The 22,598-nt window shown below is 37.5% G+C and overlaps 1 protein-coding gene across 2 annotated transcripts in view; it reads right to left on the reverse strand.

The window, feature by feature from the left end:
* Positions 1-9,743: 9,743 nt before the first annotated feature.
* Positions 9,744-22,598, reverse strand: part of SP3 (Sp3 transcription factor) — a 29,808-nt gene continuing 16,953 nt past the window's right edge. For both annotated transcript variants that reach the window (XM_072342003.1, XM_072342002.1), the window contains 3 exons: positions 16,574-16,766; positions 12,086-12,282; positions 9,744-11,565 (listed from right to left, as the gene is read on the reverse strand). In XM_072342003.1, coding sequence (XP_072198104.1) covers positions 11,249-11,565; positions 12,086-12,282; positions 16,574-16,766 — 707 coding nt within the window. In that variant the 3' untranslated portion in view covers positions 9,744-11,248. The remainder of the gene's footprint in view (positions 11,566-12,085; positions 12,283-16,573; positions 16,767-22,598) is intronic.

The raw sequence follows: 22,598 nt of genomic DNA on the forward strand, positions 1-22,598 counted from the left end.
GCCTTCCCACCAGGTGATCAATCACTGCTTCAGGCTGTGAATCAGCATTTCTGCTGCACAGGTGACTTCATGTCATACTCACCATGCATCTCTAGAGAAGGCCTGAGGTGATCCATGATGACTGTAGAGCACAAGGAAACAGACAGACAGTACCCATTTGGTGTTTTAATTCTAACATAAAAATAAATGATAATGGTGTTTTTAGCATTGTCCTTTCTAATTTATCTCTTAAAAAACAAGATTAATCCTCGCTACTCAAGATATATTTTTATACATACATATATATATACATATATATGCACATGTATTAACATATTGGAAAATGACACCAGTGTATTTCCAATATGATACTACAGCAAATGCAGCCTTAGTACTGTTGCTATTTGCTACTGGTTATTGTAAAGACAAAGTCAAGGAACATCCCTATATTGTCTTTATGAAATTGAAATAAAATAATACTCCTGTTCTGATTTCACTAATCCAAGGGAAAGCACAGCGTGAGAATTTCATGTGCATCTTATCCACCGGTCTGTTCCCATAAACTGAGGTACATAGTGATGGTCAGATACAATGAGTGCTTAACCTTCAGCTCCACCCATGCATCCCTCAATTAGAGAAAAGGTAAATATGTTACTGCTGCTGTGCATTCTTCAGGCTTCTCTTTGCTCCTAAGGACATGAATGAAATACAGGATCTGATTTGGATTTACTTTTAGATCAAGTGTAAATTAGTTCTTGTTTCCTTTTACCTTCTGCAATTTGGGACTTTTAGATCTTGCCTCTTAAGCATTCTTAGTTGAGAGGTGCCCTGAAACTTTTTGCTATGACATGAGCACCTTGTGAGAGAACAGTCTGCGCTGTCTGCCAGCCAAAGACAACACAGTTACGACTGCAGTTGCATGGAATTTGGGGATATGCCTCATTTGAAAAACCTAATATTGTTTTCCATGGGAGAACTCGAGAAGCATTGATTTAAACCCTGAATTACAAACCTCTTCTTTACTAAACATGATATGCTCATAAAGTGATCTTTAATTGCCAGATTCATAAAATGGGTGCAAGTCCGAGGCATAGGGTTACAGAGCAAGAGACATAACTATGTCTGTTTATCTTTTGGAACAACTGCTGACCCTACAATCAGGCAGCTTATGGTGATGCTTACATCCTTCCGATATACTGTTCAACAATGAAGTTTAACTGAGTTGCTTTACCACGTTCCAGTAAATCACTGTCTCAACTCCCAAGAGCAGAATCTGGTCTATAAAAGGTGCTAAGTAAGGCACCTAGAGGTACCCAAAAGATCTGCTCTCTGAGCTAGCTGGCAATTTTCTGAAGATATTTTCTTTTTTTTTTTTTTTCTTTTTCTTACTCAAATGGCTTCAAATGGTGATTTAGGCAGCTGGAACCTGGGGGCATATTTGCTTCATTACATATATTATTTAGTCAGCTGGAGCTGATTTTTTGTTAATATACAGATGGACACAAAAAACCTTCAAAGACCTTACAAATGTATTTTGTTTTAAATGAAAATACCACGCTGGTATCATTAATAGCCAAACTAGCTTGTTTCTATTAGCATTGTATGCCTGATATGCCAATAATCTCCAGGCTTTATTTTTCCTGATATAAATTTTCATTAAGCCTGAGGAGGGCCCTTTCTGTCTTTCCTGACTGATTCGGATTTAATTGGCCTCTAAGGATAGTAAGCTGCTTGGGGGTTCTTTTAGAATCTGTGTTCCTCTGCTGCTTTGCCAAATATTTTTTTTTATTATTATTTCATCCAGCAATTTGTTTCCATCAGCTTCTTTTCTCCATTTTCCCTGCCAGAGACAAAGCTGCTACATTTTTCTCTCATCATATTTCATAAACACCCCCCCATCAGTGTTCTCTAAAGACACCCTATTTTTCAGATAGCTCCGCCTTTTCTTTCCAAGTCTCTTCTGCTTTGTCCTAAAAAATGTTTACTTAAAAGATCTTTGCACATCGTCACCACCACAGTTTACCTGAACATCCATAATGGATGTGTGGGCTGACCACACTATTTAACCTCTTTCCAGCAAGGCCAAGCTGAGTACAAAATAGAACACAACTGAGATGAATCTATAAGGAACTCAAAGAATTGCGTTATAATTGTGCAATTTCCTGATTTTTTATTCTCTTCAGTGTGGGTACAGAAGCCTCTATTTCAGCAACACATTTCCATGAGCACTACTAAATCTGCTATTTGCCTGCTGTATTTCTAACTGTGCTTCCATCATTTCAGAAATAGTGCCATTCTTCCACAGCTATTAGCAGTTTTTTAAGCTGCTAGCTCCCACTTCACTTCATTAGGCTCTATTTGCAGCCTGTAGTCCTCTACACATCTTTTTTCATTTCTAAAGTTGCATTTCCAACCATAAAGTTTGCGACCATCTACTCGGAGACGATCAAAACATCCAAATCAGTGGCCATTCCAATGGCTAAGTAGTCTGAGAGCCAAGCTTTGCCCAAGAGAGCTTAAGGTGGACTGAGAGAGAGAGGACAGAAGCTGTCTGTTTCTGACTCAGATGTAGTAGACATTTTCCATTAAAACAGCTGTCTCAAATTAACACCCTGAATGAAATTCTGTATCCTCTGAACATCAATGAAGTCAAGATTCCTTGGGGAAAGAAAACCCTATAATCCTTAAACTAAAACCAAATAACTGGATGGGTGTTTAAGGCTGCCATTGGAAGACTTTCTGTAGGCTTTCTCAAAATGGAGAAAAACATTGAAGTGAGTAGATAAATGCAAGTTTAACTATTTCATGCAAACATTTATGCTTAGCTGGCTGATTAGAAGCAGGAGAGCATGGTCTCCTAGTTCACGTGCCTATAACCAAATTTGGACCTTTTTGCTACCCTCATCTTCTTAAGAATGCGCAGTTTTCATGTCCCAAGAAGTAGAAATCCATCATAACAAGAAGTAATATTTCATGGTCTTGGTAGATTTACATAAACAAAGATAAATCAAAAGACACAAGATCTCTTATAAATTCAGTGAGCATCAAAATACTCTACCTGTGTGTCAGACTGTTTCTGAAGTCTTGGCTTGACAGGACCACACTTTGCTCATCTGCTATGCAATCTCTTCTGCATGCACTCAATTGACAGACTGCAAGCTGTGCTGCCAAACACTAAGCAAGAAAAGAGCAGAAAACTTTTGGCCTCAATGGTCTTATCCAGCTGTAGCTACTTCAAGTGCTCCTTAGATTAAGCACAGGTTAAATTATACTCAAAAGGAAATGTCATTTCAAATTGCAGGGATCACTAATATGTACTAACAATGCACAAATCACATTATGCATGCGTTCACCAGTCCTTAAGCATTCAGCCTGCAAAGTGTTTACATTCAATATGTCAAATGTGAGGGTTTTCTTGGTTTTTTGTTTTGTTTTTAAACTAGGTAACTTTATAATTATTTTTAAAATGCAATGCAGTGTTTTACGATTGTTTACATGCTCTGACTCCATAATCTACCATCCTTTCTTAACATACCTGGTGCTGAACTTCAAAACCAGACTGTTTCTAAGCTATGGAAAAGGTTATGACCATCAGGACACAATTTAGAGCCCTTGCTCAAAATAAGAAAGAAGTTTCATTTAACTGCTTCCATAGTCTAACACTGAAGAGAGCTTTGCTATGTAAATCCCTTACTACTGTCATAAACGTAGATGTAAGCCTAACTCCTTAGTGAAAACATAAAACTTGTTTGCCATCAATAAATTATGAGTGCACATATTTAATTACACTTTTTAATGAAAATTATGGTTTTGCTTTCTTGTGTAGGCTTTATGGTATGAAGTTATAAAGACTGGGTAATCAAACTTTGTGCTGCTTTTAAAGCCTATGCTGTGACTTAACACACCTATCCAGAAATAGCTCTTCTACCTTATTTAACCTCCCAGAGGTAAAGGTTGCTCACAGTGACACTGGACCACAGCTAACTCCTGGCTCCCTTTTCAATTTGTTTTTCACACCCGGCATCTTACACACAGATGAGAACAAAGCTTTGACCGCTTTTACCCCCAAGCTTTCTGCCTACCGCAGATAAACGAGGCTGACAGACAGGAGGCACCTGCTGCTCTTACTCAAGAAGGCAGGAGGGCCAAGAGGCTTCTCAGAAATGTGGAGAGCTGTGGGAGAGGCGCAGCCATGCTGGAAACACAAGCAGTGAGAGGGCTGAAGCTGGGAGGTGACAGTTCACCCCCTGTACCTGCTCCTGAAGCCAGAGTGAAGCTTCTTCTGTACTGATAACTGGTATCATGCACACTGAGAGGAAAAGCTGTAAAATATGTCAGGTCCTGCTATTTTAATCCTTCATATACATATCAAATGGGAGAGATTGTGCTTTTCTTTTTTTCTTCTTTTTTCCCTTAAGGAAATAGAAGTCCTGAAATGACTTAAGTATTGATATCTTTTTAAAAGGTGTTATTTAGAGAAGAGACTTGAGTAGCTTCTTTGGAAGCATTTCAAGCTGTTAAATAATTATGAATTTAGGACACACTATATTTAGGAAAAAAAAAACATCTATGAATGTACATGGCAAAATTACTACTAAATCCTGTTATCTCAGGCAGTAACTCTGGCATAAATAACCACAGAATTATAGACCTTTTTTTCTTTCTCTCTTCTTTTATTTTATTTTATTTTATTTTATTTTATTTTATTTTATTTTATTTTATTTTATTTTATTTTATTTTTCCCTGTGAGTTCAGTTAAGAAAGGAAGATGTGGGCCTGCGTGTGACAGTGCTAACATCTGCAGCATCCCTCACGCGGCTCCAAAACTAAGTCAGACACCACATACCTGCAACCCTAGCCCACACTGCTCTCAGCCCCTGCTGGACCCCAAACACCCCTACATAGGAAAGGGTGAAAGTAAGAGGCTCTGTGGGCCACAGAGCCTGCCCTTACACTAGACTGTGGGGTCCCCCTCACAGGGCCTGGACCCTTACTCAGAAGGAGGACCTGGTGCTTAATTTTTCAATCCAGGTCCTAAACCCTGCTGTTCTCATATTTAAAATTCAGGGGTGGGATTCAACTAAGGCACCTCTCAAGTAACATCCCACAATTCAATCATTAATGCATATCTATCTTCCTACATTGTAAAAGCCTTCAGTAATACAAACTTATCATGAGGCTAATAGTCCTCAACCTATAATGCATTTATATGGCAAACCTCAGTCTAGCACACACTGTTGTGGCTTGTGGTACCATCTGAAGGGGCAAGTGAGCTGGCAGGAGAATCATTTAAGGGGAAAAACAGTACACAACACAGCAAAGAACCAAAAGGGAGTAAGGAGTGCTTTGAAAGCATCATGAATGAAGGAAAGCTTTATGTGGAATACAAATGTGGTGCTGCAATACAACCCTGCTTCAGCCACACTAAAACAGTGAATGCTTATTTATGTTAAGTCCATAGCAGAAGTCCCTGCTGTGATCCAAGGCTTACAGAAGAAGAGATGCAGACAATGCCAAGTTAGCTCATGCTGAACACCTCTGAAACAGATGGAGAACATGACCATAAAGAGTAGAGGCTTGGAGAAGTGGAAGGACAGGAGAAAAGCCTCAGGATCGGTCATAGCCAAGCTAGCAGTACAAGAAATGGCTTCTTACATTTCAGGAGACATGCTTTGCACTGATATGCCTCCCATTCACATCATTTGTAGTGCTAGAACTACACTCTGGTAGTACTGGGGAAAAACAATGGTTTACAGAACATGTAAGCTATCTCAAAAACCTACAAGGAATAAAAGCAATAAAAGTATTTTGTATTCAGCTACCTTTCCTATGTACTGTTAATGACTTATGCACTACCATAGACAGAGAGAATAGAAATGAATTATTAATTTAATAAGTAAACATAGGTATGTCTTATCAGAAACACCTTCATGATGCCTCACCATGGGGTGAACATATGCAATAGAATCCAAGGAATGGTTGCTTGCAGCATAATGGATAGGTTGCTACTATCCTACGTGTGTGTTTGCCAAATCAAAACACAACCTGATAGAGGAAAACATCCAGTTAGGAAACATCTTTAAAGAAATAACTTTTGTGCGTGTATGTGTGCATACATTATTAATAAAATTAATAATAATATTAAAAAAAAAAAAAAAAAAAAAAAAGTTTGATAGAAGCAGAAGGGAGAAGTTTATAAGCCCAGATCAACCATCTGATTATGGTAGAACGTTGCTTACTACTGTCATCTAGCAGCTTACAGTCATTGCAAAGCTATTCTCATTCAACTACTTCTGTGGGGTAGGAAAAAATACATAGAGAAGCAAATTTTTTATCTGTAGACATACCACCAGTACGTCTCAGATTGAAGCTGCCAGTCCTTTCAGAAAAGATGAGAAAGCTGTAACACTGAGTCTTGCTCTGGAACTTTCCTTGGCAGTGTCCATCTCACATTAAGTTCAAAATTGATGCCAAGTAGGCCTTTTCAATTGGAAAGGAGGCATAGCAGAGAGCAGAAGGCTGTTTCCTTGCAGACAACTTCCACAGCATTCTTTCACACATTTGGTAATGTTTGGCTTTGAGAATACGTACCCCAACTTACCCTGACAGGCTCAGTCAAGTGTAAGGAGGCAGTGACTCTGTGACTCTCTGACTCTGTGATAAAAGTGAGCACTGGAATTACACAGAAACTCTGAGCCAGGAATTTCTGACTTTCAAGATGAAAGAAGTAAACATAGGTAGAACCTCTTGCATAAATTGTTACCTTTCGAGACCACCACCCTTCAGGAACTAGATCACAGAATAACCTGATGCAAACCAGCAGTACCCACTGGTGTGCAATATCGATACAACTCCTAACAGTGATGCTGAAGGTGGCACAGGGTCTTCGTCTGACAGGTGTTCAGAGAAGAATAGCTGTGTTTAATTTAGTTTGCACACTTTGCTTTGTGTTTTCATTGATTTCAAAACATGCAAACCTTGAACTTTCCTTGTACGGGCAATTTCAAGTCCCAAAGACCAATAAACTACAGTAGCCAGCACATATAATTTGCCCCTAGCTATCACCATGACAGATTGAAAATTACCACCCAGTGAACCGTCAGCTACCTTTCTGGCTTCTGGAAGAAAACAGAAACTCTACAAATAACAGTACTTTTCCACATATGAATATACAGAAAATAAAACAACAACAAAGAAAATAAAGCAACACGGTGTATTTTGTATTTCATACCTTATAGATAAATTATACACGTTCTATAAATACTTCTGTTCCAAACACAAAGGCTGAGACACTGTGCAAAATAAATTATAAACAGCATAGTTGTAAGTAACTTAAATCTTTGGAATAACTATATATATTAAAACAAACAAACAAACAAATCAAGTAAGCAAACAAACAAAACCCATCAACTGGGAAGGTGTGGTCACATTGTAGTCATTCAACTGCTGATCCCTTTAGAAGCAATCCCTAACACTGCATGGAGCACCTACACATCTGACCGCGATTCTAGCACATGTCCCACAAACACGGATCTTAGGAAAAATGTACCAGAATGTACTGCAGTCGTACTGAACAGCAATTCTGGAGCATCAAATGGCAACTGTCTTTTTATAGAACAGATAATCTGCCAGAGAAGATCTGAGTCAGCCACATCGGCCTCTTCCATGCTATTCACAAACGCACACTCTGCACTTCTGGTGGTGATGGCAATGGTAAAAAGCTGGAGGAGAGCCGTATACTCATTCATTTTTAAAGAAGCTAATAACTATTTGACAGGTGGCTGTTATGGCCGTTCCCCCGCTCCCTAATATAGCATAAATAATTTATTAGAAAACATACCAGTTTTCCTGAAGTCACTGGGAAGGCTCGTCTTGATTCCAGCATCTCAAAACACCTCAAACCAAAGCCTGACGTTTTTCATTCGGAGGAGCTGAAAGAAGAGCTCTTCTGAGTCTCCTCCGAGAGAAAAGCCTGTATTTTAAAACCTGAAAATGCACTCTTCACTGTTGTTTCATTCTCCCTACAATCACGTCGCCTCTTGTTCTGGTAAGTAGCAATGATTAAAACCTTTTCTTTTCTGCAAGAATTGGTTGTACTTTGTAAATAACAAGGACCCAGCCATTATTTCATTCAGGAACAAGCCCAGAAATTCTTAGATTATAACAAGTATATGTCCAGACCTTGTACTTACTGAAAATGAATACCCTGCTATTGAAATTGAACTCATAGGCCTTTCAAGCTCATGCTGTTGCAGAAGCAGTTCTAAGGTCTTTTTAATTAACAATTACATCAAGCTTCAAGAGATAAAACATCCAGTGATGTAAAGACTAAGACTAGAGAGTAGACTAGAGAGCCTAGTCTAGAGAGTACTGTATCAAAAACCTATACCAAAAGCCTCCTACGAAAATAAGTACATAGAACAGTATATATTTTACCAACGTGCAAGAAACATGGCAAGCAAGCATCTCCAGGAACACATGAAGAACTGTGATTCACAGATAAGGTCAGGAAGTTCTACAGAAGGCACAATTTTGCTGTGGTATCATATGACTGGCATCCTTGGTGCTAGGGATGAGCAGAGACCTTTCAAAAGTCCTTACCATGCAACACGTGGAAACACAGCAGCATTTTTGAATGCAAACACCATGGCTGCAAGCTGTCAGCCAGACAGCCCTTTTACTGTAGGCTTTCCATCAGATTTTACCTACATGTTTCTAGTAATTTCTTCCAAAACTTCTACCTTTCAAAGCTACGTAGCAAAAAAAATATTCTTTTAAACTGTCACCACCGAAAACACACTGTGAACTAAACAGCTATTGGAAACCAAACCCATTCCACCTGCCTAAAGGAAGTGGATTCAGAGGACATAAAAACATACACAGCATCCATGGAACAGAATGGTGCAAGCTTAAGCAGAACTCCCTCATCTGCATGCCTGCTCTTCTGCCTTCCCAACCAATTCCACTCTCTCATTTTATTAAATAGAAGACTGGACTGATGGTGAATTACCTCTCTTTTCCCTGTACCAGTCAAATCCTGATTCTCAGAGTCTCAAAAGATTTGCATTTATTTTTTCTTCCATTAAACTGCAAATGCAGAAAATCTTCCTTTCATGACATTTTCCAGTTCTCCTCAGCTGAGCTCTAGCCGGCTTCTTAAATGATCCTCGCCTGTTCTCTGGCAGTTTGATACTCCTAGACTTTAGATTTCGACACAGATACAAGCTTTACACCTTCATTCTAGCACTAAATACAACAATTAATCTCTTTGTCTCAGTTCTTGCTGGTCATTCTTTCTCCAACATAAACTTTCACCTCAATCTTCCAGCCTCGATTTTTTAAGATGGCAGTCCTTTTCCCCCTTGTACTTACTATTTCTTCCCATGCTTTAGGCGAAAGGCCATTGTAATTTTTATATACATTTCATCATGAAGTCTGGAAGTATCGTTGTATTTAAGCGTCGTGGGATCTAAATGCAACTTTCTTTTTCCATAGGACAGTTCCTGTATTTTCTTCATGCTCTACTCATCTCAATGACAAATAAACAAGCACAGCACCTCCAGTATAGTACAGGAATGCTTGGGCACTCCTGTACTGGAAAGAGGTGATACCTTACCATCTCTGTGCCTATGAGGAAAGGAAACATCATCTTATTTCCCACCACCCATTTCCTACCATCTGAAAATAGAAAATATCCTGGGCAATTAAGATACGTTACGAAATCACGTCTTATCTGTCAGCAAAGAAGTACAGTAAACTCAAGTCAAAAGAAAAAAAAATAGTGTTTTATTAACTACCACACTGTTATAATACACTTTAAACGTACAATAAGGTAGCCTTTAAATTTGAGGTGGTTTTAAGAGTAACAAATGAACAGATTTCCAAATGTTTGTAAATAGGTGAACTGCAGTAATTATTGTTGTACATTTTTGGAAAATGGTATAGCACTTATAGACTGGCTATATAGCTTCATTTTGTACATTGTTCTATAATCGAAAATATAAACAGTAATTAAAAAAAGAAAATTCAGCATAATAAAAAACATATATGTTTATCAGTTAAATGTACTGGATACATACAATTTTTAAGGGAAGAAGCAAAAAAGGAAAGATGGCTGATATTTAAATGCAGATTGACTAACCAAAAACTAAACAACAAACAAATAAAAACCTCATAAACCCCTAGTTCACTATGACTATATCCATATGTTTAGGAGTACTGTCAATATGGAAGTGATCTTTCCGTTGTACTTGCATATGTTATATTTTACTGGTAATTTACATGATGGCTTTTAAGGCCCTGGCAGACAGATGATTTTGGAAAAGGATTTGATATAAATCACTGCTGAGACGCAATACACCTTATTTTTGGTCCTCCAATGTTCAAGAGAAGGGATTTACTTCACTATAACATTTGCCTTACCACCCAAATGCCTCAAACCTATACATACTTTTTTTTTTTCTTTTTTTTTTTTTTTTTTAAGCATTTTAAGTTTTTTTATTTTTTAACATTGGTTATATTGCCCACCTTGGTTATTGAAAGAATATCAACAAGACATCATTTTGGCAAATTAAATCTTAAACATGGCTTTTCAATAGGATTTAAAAGGTGACTATCCCTAGAGCTCCATGTTAAAATGTAGTTTTCAAAATCTTACAAGAGTAATGCTTAAAATATTGTACATAGTTAACCTAATTAAAATAATTAGCTTCAAAATGACAAGTTGATGAGCTAAGTAAAGCCTACACTATGTAACATTTGCTTGGAAACTTGATTTGTCAGTTATGCATAATAAAAATTCCAGTCATCAAGAAAATTACAAAATTTCTTTTATCATAACATGATTTCTTTTCACCCATCAACTTCTTTTATCTTACAATAGATAAATACCAACATGTTCTCATTTTTTTTTTTACTTTTTTTTTTACACTAAACCACACAGGATTGATGCATTTGGTTAGACTACCATTTTACCATTTCCGTCGTTAAATTCTTTTTTGTTTTTTTGTGTTTTTTTTTTTAATATAACTTGGTAAAATTTCATCTCTTCTAGATTCCAAAAGTACCTACAAAACCCATGCAATTTTACCATTTTAATATACTATGGAATATCATACAAAGTAAGGCATTTCAGTGTCATGTATAACCAAGTTACTGTCAATCCAAAAATTTCTGCACATCAATAAAAAGATATCTAAGAACTTAGGAACAATATTCTTCTCACTACTGTATAAAAATAACCACAATTAATAGGTATCTTGTGTAATATTTACTCCATTGTCTCGTTTCCCGAAACTGTGACAAGCTGTAAAGGTATTTCAGTGTTGGTAAGAATATCTTGATTGCTGGTGCCAGATGTATTAACAGTTCCTATTCCTGAAACAGAACCTTGTTGAATATTTGCAAGGATAAGTGTTGTTCCTCCTGCAGTAATCAAAGTATCATCAGATGTTGCTTCTACTGATGCCAGCACTGTACTGCTGGAGTGAATGCCTTTCTTATTCTGGTGTGTTTTAATGTGTTTGGCAAGGTGGTCACTTCTCATAAAGCGTTTTGAACATTCCGGACAGACAAATTTCTTCTCACCTGTCATAGAAGACAAAAAAAAGACAAAAAGAGAAATATGAACCCTGCATTCCAGTATCTCTTACAGGCGCTCTAGCCATGAAACTACAAGATATAGAACGATGCACCATCACGTTCTTTTCTTCCTTGATTTCCTGAATTTTATTAAACCCCCCTGGACATCCAGCCCTCCATTTTCCTTTCTGCTTGAAAAAATAAAATAAAATAAAATCGCCCACAAGAGTTCTCATTCAGTTCAAACAAATGAAATTATTTGTTAAATCTGAATCAAAGGATTTTGATTAAGGTTATTTAAATATTGTCAGTTCTGAATCAATAAAGTTGCTGTTTTTTCTCCTCAGAGCTACCAAAGCGTACATGTAACGACACCAAAAGCACCAAATATTAGCTGACTTTAGAGCACTGTACTACATAAAAATCAATCCAATTTAGAGATCTGTTTTCCTCTTAAAATCTATTCATCCAAGCCCTCTCCATGACATTTCTGTAATAAAAGGCTCCAGAATCAAAGATTGGAAACCTGTGTGCGTTCTTCGGTGTCGCTGAAGCTCATCGCTGCGCGTGAACCTTTTGCCACAGAACATCCAATTACAAACAAATGGACGCTCTCCAGAATGCCAGCGGAGATGAGCTCTCAAATGTGAAGTCTTCCCATACACTTTGCCACAGCCTGGTATGTGACAAATGTGTTGCTTCTTTTTTCCCAAGTTGGAACCTCTGTTAAAAAAAATAAAGTGAATTTATTCATCCATTCAGATACGCTCCTAAACAGTGGCCATAAACGTAAGTGAGGTCAGATACACCAACAGGTCTGCAAACAAATCTGAGCTGTTTCTTATTTTTGTTTCAAATAAGAAGTACGCTCCATAAGAAGCTGGAACTAAATTCTGTAGTGATATCCCAACCACACAAACTATAGATTCAACAGCGTGTAAAGTTTAGGCAATAGAAATGTAACCTTGATTCAAGATACATGTTTATAAAATTGGAAATAAAATCATTACAGCAGTTTGTATTACTTTGATGTTGAAGTGCTCGTATTTTAAATTAGTCTCAACTTTAATTTTGGCAAAAAAACATAAACAACTGCAATTGCCAAAAGGGAAACTTGAGATTTTGGCAACTGGGAAGAGAACAGATGGGACTTTTGGCATCTTGGGGAAACTTGAGAAGCAGTTTGGGGTCATAGAATAAGCATACTAACCTGCGTTTTTCCACTACAAGGAGTGAAATAATTGATCTTGCTGGTATTTACATTAATTCCTTGGTATTTCAGAAATAAAATTCTTAACAATGAATACATCACAGACAGTATAATCCAGACTCCTGAGCTTGACGCCTATTTTAAGATGCTCCCTAACTGAAATACTAGGTGATTGATTAAGGACCAGTACCTAATAAAAAAGAATTATTAAGATTTTATTTTAAATAAAACCACCAGAGAGATAAGAGCTTATGAAGATCCTGAGAAAGAGACTAGTCCAGACAGCGGAAGGCTGCTGCTGAACAAGGCACACTCCAGGGAACAGATCTGGCTGACAGGACAGCTATACAAATGGTAAATGCTGGTACAAGGGAGGAGACTAAAAAACACAGCCAAGCATTATGCCACCTTATTAATCAGCAATGTTAACTTCTAACAGCTTAAGTGGATACTAAAAAAATCACATTGGCACTCCTTCCTCCATGATTGGCTACAGAATTTTTAGTGGCCTCTCCAGGACATTTTTTTCCCTTACATTATGATGCTCCACTCCCACTGAACAGTCTAGTACCTGGTGGATTTGCCAAGCAACCATAAATTCCAGATCCTCATCAATGAATTCAGAGCATCTCTGATTTACATCTAATGATGACATAAGAGATTCTGCTTATCTCTTTTTTTATTGCCCTTCATCCACAGCCTCACAGAAAGTTCATGTGTCTTTTTCAGCTTGTTTATAAATCCCTTGCAAACAATGCTCTGACATCTGACCTGACATCTTAAGCTCTTCCATCATAATTATACTGGCAAGTTTTTTTTTTTCCCCCCTCAAAAGTCCCAAGATCACTTACTGGATGAAACATTGCCCTTTTTACATCTTCTACTCCAACTAGTATGTCCTTTTTTGGTAATGTATGCTACATCTAAACCATCAACGTTCATACTCTTCCCTGGGCTCCCCTCAAGTCAAGACTGAAAGATAAAATCAGTTCTAATGTCAGACATTTAGCTTGGTACAGTGCCACCTACACAAAATCTCAATATTCATAAGCTGAGGATCAGCCAATCTCAAAGATATTTAACAAAATATCTTCAGATTGCCCCATTTTCTAATTTCCCTGCCTCTGCATCACACAAAACTCAGAAGTTCCACAAGCGTTCATCCTGCAGCACAAAGTACCCCACCTGCCAAACTCCAGGGAAAAAAGAAAAGTGATCCTCCTTTTATCTCAGTGCAACCAGATGTTCTTGGGCTCATTTCTCATTCATATCACATTTACATTCTGAACAGTCCTTCTTCAGGTCTTCTTGTTCGGTAGCTTAAAGCACCCAGTAACTGTGTAGCTGACTTCTGTGGCAACACAGGCATACCTATGTCTCTTCTCCATTCTAAAATCTTGGTAACTGGAAGATTTCCCCACAGAATACCACTATCCTGCATCTTACATGGAGCACGATGGGCAATGAAACTCTAAGAAGCCTCTGTGAATTATAGTAAAATGTATTTCTGCATTGGAATATATTTCTGTATACATATACACGTATATATATATATATATACACGTATATATATATATATATATATATATATTTCAATATTCAGATACTTTATACTTGGAGAACACGCAAGGACGTTATATTCTTCCCTTCTGCAATCACAGGATCATTTGAGTTGGAAAGGACCCATAAAGGCCATTTAGTCCAACCCACCTGCAATGATCAGGGACACCTACAGCTAGATCAGGTTGCTCAGAGCCCTTGTCCAGCCTGAGCTCGAAGGTCTCCAAGGATGGGGCTTCCATCACATATCTGGGCAACCTGTGCCAGTTATACACACAGTAACCTGCACAAGTACTTTTTAACTTGTACGACACGGTGTATAAATGTGGTACAAATCATATAAAATAACAACCAAATTTTGTTAAAATAACTAAGAGTCTGAGTTAATCGTTCGAAGTTGCTTAACTGAACCTTTAGTCTGGATTTAAGGAAATCAAGGTTCAGTTCAGAGTCAGCTTAGGTGGTAGGGCATATGTAATTCTGAGCACACCGCCTAACATACAAGGGAATTCTAGCAGGCACCCTTAAGTCTGAAGCAAAGGGAAGGGTCAGAACTCACAGAATGAAATGCGCAAGACTACTGTGAATGAGTTACTGAGTGTACTCACACAGTTTCAGACAGACATCTGCACGTTTGCTTCATGTATGCTCTAAAGTGACTGGATATGAGCCAAATTATGTCTGGACTCTCTGCAGCTGTGACAGACTGGCACTGCGCCGTAACATGTCATACTAAGAGGCCTTTCTTGCTGCACTGGCCGTGAACCATCATCACCAAGTAAAAAGATACGACTTGGTCTTTATATGTAACATTGTCAGAGTTTTCTCCTAGATTGAAGCAAATCTTAATCCAAGCTATCCCTTGAGCAGATCTTCAGAGCAGAGCCAATGATCATCAAGAACTTAGGAATGTCTGTGTCAGGTTTCAATGGACTACATATAGGAATTCAGCAACAACAACAACAAAAAAAGCTGATGTGCAAAGATGCTATGACTGTAACCACAAATACCACCAATGACTTCTTTTGTGATGAAAACATATGAAAGTGATTTTGTCCTACCACAGAATGACAGAATCACCAAGGTTGGAAAAGACCCCCAATGTTATCTAGTCCAGCCATCCACCAACCACTAATATTTCCTCACATCCCTTAGTACAGCATCTAAACTTCATTTCTTGAACACCTATTGTCTATACTTAGTGTATACTTACTTTAAATGTTTAAAGCCATGGACACACACGGGTCCTTGAACCAGAACTCAGTAATTTACAGTATAATTTCATTTCCAAAGAACCTCTGAAGGTCACATGGTCCAACTCCCAGGCTCAGAGCAGAGCCAATGAGATCACAGCAAACATGGCCGCATTTGCTCCAGCTCTTTCACAGTACTCACAAAAACAAGACTTCCATTTTAGATAGCTTAAGTATTATCAAAATGAACATATTTTAGTCTACTGCAAAGTCTTCACACAACTACATCAAACACAAAGTTAGGCTAAATAATTTTACTTGCAAATGGCACTTAATATCCCCGCTTCACGTATCTGTAACCAATATGTTTGAAATGAAGTGTTTTAAAATAAAATCTTGCTAAGAAAGAAGAGCTGGAAAAATACGTTCATGATACACAGAATGATAAAACACAGACCCCTCAAGAGCCCTGAGGTCTCCTGCTAATAAAAGCTTAGTATCTGTATTTACCCTATCAACAATAAATTTCACTGAAAACAATCAGTCAATTAAAAAAAATTATTTAGCTCTAATATACAATCCTGTTATGAAACTAAGAAGAAAACCAGGACAGCTGTTTCTACAACAATCCAAAGCAATCAAACTGAAAAAAAAAAATAAACTATCAATCAGCGTGGAAATGCAAGAACATGTTGTTTAATCAAGCCCTTGACATATGATAGGAATCCAATCACAGATGTGCATATTCCAAAATACTTCATTTTTGTATGATTTAGAGCTACCTTCTACTCTCCTCACTTGTACTAGATGGCATCTAACTCCAGATTTTTCCAGTTGATCTTAATGGAGTAACTCAGAGAGGATGGAATAATCTCTCCTTCCACCTGCTAGCCCAGAAATAAAGGCAGCAGACCTTCAGTGCATAAGCTCTTTTGCATAAACCCACAGTTTTCTCTTGTTGTAGTTAACTTGTTAACTAACTCCTTTTTTTTCCCCCCTCACTATTTGTTTTCATCATTTTATGCATTATATCGCAGTGCTAGTTGCATACCTTCCACCACCTTCTTTGCAGTTGGGACATGTGCAAGCTACTCGTCGCAGTCTTTTTCCCTCTTGATGTGGTTGGTCCCCTTCCTCATCTACCACCTGTACTCTCAAATGCGTTAGATCATTGGTATTCAGTGTAGAATCACCACTGAGCTGCCACTCTTCTGGATCAGGCTCCTCTTCTTTAATCCTAATATCTGAAGAAAAGACGAAACACAGCCCATTAACTAAAGAAGGAAACCATAACGATCAAATATTTTGCTATCAAGTGTTATGTCAGTCAAATGTCAACATATTTTATTGCATACTGACATTGCTTCTGTGCCCCTGTAACCTGTAAAGCATAAAGTTTATCTTGCTATACATTTCAAAGTTGAAGACATGCTGTAACCAAGTATTAAACTTCAAATATGAACAATTCCTGGTACGTAATGCTGTCACCTGGAGGATTCTGGTTGCCTGAAAGATAGGAAAATGAGGACCAAGAGGTTGGACAGAGGTTAAAAAGGTGAACACATTAAAAAAGTAAAAGCATTTTTCAGCCGAACCAGAGTAGCAAATTACATTTCTACAGGACTTCTCAGTTAACGCGACATACAGTATAAACACCCTTTATAGCTGATCTTTAAAATTTTTCAGTATGCACTGTGACAAATAGAATAAAACAATAAATCAAATAAAAAGTTTTAACCTAAGAAAAGGCAAAGATATGTAAGGAAAACAAAGAAAAATCACTCCTTTGTCCTCCTTTTCTCCTCCTCATCTCAAACTTAAAGAAAAAGAATAAACAACTATTCATAAAGAAAAAAACATTCAGGGAAGAATGTTGTTCAGCATAAGAAAGAAGTAAACAAAGCACAAACTACTTAAAGGTCATTCTGAGCTAGTAGGCCAGTCATCGCACTTTCGTGAATACAAAGGTCTCTCAAGTCTCAATTCAGAGGATGCACATTCACAAGCACATGAACTCTGCCTCCCCATCCCAAACAAGCATCTACATATCCCTGAAATAATGCATGCCTAAGGAAAAAGACAAAATATTTTACAAGTCTTTCATCTCACCTCAACTAAAACACAGGCAGAAAAATCAAGTCCAAATCTAAAACCCACTGTGCAAAACTTACAAGTCCAATAGGAACATTCAAAGCTAAGCATTTGTCCAAAGTAATTAATCCTTCTAAAAAGAAGATGACTACACTCTTGTCATTAAAACACAAAACTCAATGCTCTATTTCCTACCATCACTATGATTGTATGGCTGAACATAAACATCACACGGCTTTTTAATTTATAACATAAAATAAACAGAACAGTCTCAAGGAATAAGTGTTACATACTGCATCTAATACCATCAACAGGTAATGAGCAGCTATCAGCTGTTCCTTGGAGCATTCTTTCTAAGCAGCTACACAGAGCTACAGAGCATTTATTCTGTCTAATCCAAGAACCAATTACAATATCACAGTATCCCATGAGACAACTATTTTAACAAATTTACATTTTAATAGGAACATCTTTTTCCCTTCAGAAACTCCTCTGGGTTCCCAGTGAGTACAGAATCTAGATCTGTATTTACAAAAATAAATAAAAACAGTTTCTAAATGTCATTTCACATAAAAAGCTGAACCCAGCCCTTCCTCAGTTCAGCACTGTAGTCCGGTTTTGTTTTGTTGTTGTTTTTTCCCAGTGAAAATGATTAGCCACTGGCACAAACTAGTACTAATTCAAGCCATGAAATGTTTGGGTCTGCTCTCTTTTCTTTACCTCTTCCCTGAAGCTTCCAAGTAAAAACCATACATTTTCCTAAATGCATTTAGAGACTGATTACTCTGCAAAAGCGACTCTATTAATAAACATGTAGGTTTTCATCCTTAACTCTAACTCCACTCAAACATCAAAACCTTAACCAAGCACTGCGGCAATCCTAAGTTCTTTCTAGAATCAGTGCCTCAGCTATCATCGCTACAATGAAGCCAAAGCTGAACAAACTGCATTATGAAGCAAGATAAACTGTGCTGGATCAGATCATAACTAATATCCTGTCTCTGCAAAGATGAGAAAATAAACTTATAAAACATGTAAAGAGTAATAATTACCCAGCCTACTTTCCCAGTCACCTCCAGCACTCCTTTAGAGACAAAGGATGCAGCTACACAGATTTGTTTGGTGCCAATAAAGCTTCAATCCAGACCTTCCTAACATCATAGATTGTCTTGGTTTTAATTGCATCTATATAATAATTTGAAAAGAAATACCAGGCTTTGAGCTGTGGGAATCCAAAAGCTAACTCACTTTTGCTGACTCTTTATACGTAGTAACATCAGCAGAACTACTGCAGAAAGAACATGCACTGTCCAAAGTCACCTGCACACTAACTGAGCTTCACCTCTACACTAAGAAGCTCACATTTCAGACTGCAACGCAACTATCTTTCATCTGAAAGGTACAAATTTAACTCTGGAATGAACAGAGAAAAAGATGCTTATATACACCTCAGTGTATATTCTTTACAGATTATTTACAGGGCACCAAGAGCCAGGACAAAAAGATAGAGATTATTAAACATATCAATAGGTGGACTTAAGGCATCTTCAGGAAGAGGCAAGAGCCTCATTGACTCTTATACAACAGGGCACATAACAGGAATTCAATTACACACTGCCAGCCTGCGTGTGTGCGCCACCAAAAAATATCAGTCATCTCCACGTCATTTTTTGGGACAACATACATTGATCACTGACATTATCACATGCCAGCACTGGTAATATTGAGGCAACTTTTGTTTCCTACCAGTTAAACCCAGATCACATCTGCCTTATTACAATTTATTTCTGTGCTTCCAAATTTCCACATGTCCCTGCTTCTTCATTAAGTTCCAGATCTAGTCCAAAGTACGTATGAAGGGGAAATACAGCCAAAATACCATTTCAACTGAGTTCTTGGTACATGAAGAAGCTGGACTTGTTTCAGCTTTTATTCTCCTCTGAAGGATGGAAACTGGGATTCCCGTGTACACTTTCATTCCAAAGGGACTATTCTATAATCACAGAATACTGAGAGCTGACTACAATGAAGAACAAGTTTAAGTGCATCTGGTGAATAAAAATAACTACAAGATTCATTTTCAACACTTCAGAGAAGATTAACTAAACCGATGAAACTACGCAGGTGTAAATGCAGCTGTATTACTCTTGACAACACTTCAGCTACAGCCATGTGGAAAGTTACCACTGCCACTGATACAGTCAGGTTGACAAAACTCAGCACAGAAGCAACTGCAGAAATAGGTAAGGAAAGCAGGAGGACACAGAATTCTCAATCAAATATTCCTACATAAGAGTATTGGAAAGCTACTAGGGTCAAATGACAGAAGTGTCAGCAACAATTCAGAAAGTCAGAACTGTTTGGTAAATATTCTGTTCTCTATGTACATGAAAGGTAAATAATTGTCCTATCGCTATCTAAGAATTAAACGCTTCCCACTGACAAAAAGTCAGCAAGATGCTTAAAAAAATAGTAATAAAAAAAACCTCTACTACAGTAAATACTTATTAACAGATCACCAGATTAGGATAATTTTCATTCAGTAATTTTAAAAGAAGGCTGAAGAGCTTTTTGCACTTTTAATGCTGTAAATCGGGGACCACGTGAGCACTTCAGTAGCTTAGAAAAAAGGCTAGCACTGTGGTAACAGTGTAAAAGGATAAACGAAGACATAAGAAGCAGAGAAAGAACTAATGCCACTCTATACGGCATTATGGGAACTAAGAGGTGCAGAAGTTTTTGTAGTTGTTTTTCTATCAGTGATGACACCATTCTTGATAAAACGTACTTGAGACTTCTGCACAGCCAAGTAACTTATTCGGATAAAGGAAAACATTTTGATTAAGAAAATTTTACTTCAAAATGTACATGGAATACATGGCTTATAAAACAGCATGATGTTTAAATGCAAATTGAGAACTATCACTTCCATACGACAAAGAATGAAGAGGACATATCACTGACAGTGCACGTTTCTTTCTCCTCTCATCCTTAAAAATTACTACCTTTTGAGACAACGTGCCTCTTACGAGCCATATTCCCATGCTGACAGCCCATCTACAACTCATCATCCAAACACCGATGCATCAAGAACTTTATCTTCATGTGGGCAATTGGAATTATGATCCTGGTGAGCACTCCTGGCACTACAAAAAGACTGACAGTGCCCTTGCTATAAACTTCATACACCTTTTTTATGAGCCAGATGCACTAACTAGTTACCTTCAGAGATGAGAACAAAAGTATGTGAATCCTGTGAACAAATGGGAAAAATGTACAGAACCTGAAGTGATGGACCTAAAATTAAGAGGCTGCACAAAAACTGAAAATGGGTTCCCAGCCTTCTTTTTAAGCTAAAGAAGTAGTAGAAGTAAAACCCATGCCTCTGACTTCACAGTTACATCCCATACATCCTCCACAGCTTGAAGGGAGCTTTTCTCCTGCTTCATCATTAACTTGTCAAAAGGATATTTGAAAAATGAGCAAGAAATGAAAACATGAAGCTGTATAATATTTTGTTTTATGAACACCCTCAAATATAAATAGAATAGCCCTAATCAGATGTTGTTAGATGAAAATATTTACTTAACATCATTGCTTCTGTTTACTTGATGGACTTTGTAAGACTTTCTTAATAATCAGAATCAGTTTCATGCTAACACCGTGCCCTTCCCACAAAATGCTTCAGAAGTAAGAAATGCAAAACTGAAAGTAACATCAATAAAGTCACAAACCAAAAGACTAAAAAACAGCCAGAAGTTCTAGAGGCCCATACAAAGCTATGCTTCAGGCAGCATTCTGCACTATTTCAACAGAAGCATTAAAACAATGAAACAATAATCCCAGCAAATAAAATTGTAAATACTCCGCTTTTAAACCATTTTTGAGATTAAACACTAAACAGACATTAGACCTCAGCCTCACAAGATGCCAGCAGGTGAGAGAGTGATCACCTGTCACTTTAGCAACTATTCATAGAGGCAACTGTTTACTTAGAAAACTGCCAATGTTTTTTAAATTTTTTTTGCCAGATTTATATTAGCTGAATTATTTTATCATGACTTTCAGTTTTGACAGGACTAGAATGAAGTCCCCACCACAAATAGCCATCTACTCCCATTCTCTATCATCTGGTGTACACTGACCAACAGGCACGGCTACGAGCTTCACTGGCAGCAGGCAGATAAATCCTTAAACAGCTGCATATAATCCAGCAATGTAAGAACCAGAACATAGAAATGAAGACCTGTTTTGCTGGGACATCTGAAGACAACTCTTGAAAGGGACTCCTCTGACTTTATTTCAACCATAGACCAACCTGGAAATCTGCAGGTTTTTTGTTTTGTTTTTTTTTTTTCAGATAAATTAATCTTCCAGCTGGGTTGACAAGCAACAAAGTTCCCTTTCAGGCCAAAGCTACTTCTTTTCAGGTCACTTGCTCCTTTCTTCAGATGCTACTGGAACAATTGAAAGGCACATTTAAAAGAAAAAAATAAATAAATCCAATCCAGCTTCTTAAAAAAAAAAAAAAAAAAAAAATAAGTGAACCAACCTGGATCAGACCTGCTATTATTTATTTTTTTTCAGGAAATATCCAATTAAAAAAAAAAATAAAAAAATCATGATTGAGTACATTAAGAACTTAGACACAATTACAATTAGATTTTGGTTAACACTGCTAATTCTCTTTGTTCTCGACCAAATTATTTCAAAGAGACAGAACTCACAGGATGAGAAACATGAAAACCAAGAGAGCGCATCTCAGCACCCTGCATTTTTCTGAAATAAAATATTTAAGGACTAAGTGTATTAATATAGTGAGAAAAACAAATACCTTCCTTGTACAGGCATGCTGCTAAAGAGTAACATGAACTGCACTCCTAATGTCTCTTTTAGTTACAGACAATGCAGTATTTTATTACAAAGCACCAATAAAAGGAGCACGCTACCAAATACGTTTTTCAGGCTTCACTTCCTCCCAACAC

This window comes from Excalfactoria chinensis, chromosome 7 (genome assembly GCF_039878825.1).
Source record: "Excalfactoria chinensis isolate bCotChi1 chromosome 7, bCotChi1.hap2, whole genome shotgun sequence".
Classification (NCBI taxonomy): domain Eukaryota; kingdom Metazoa; phylum Chordata; class Aves; order Galliformes; family Phasianidae; genus Excalfactoria; species Excalfactoria chinensis.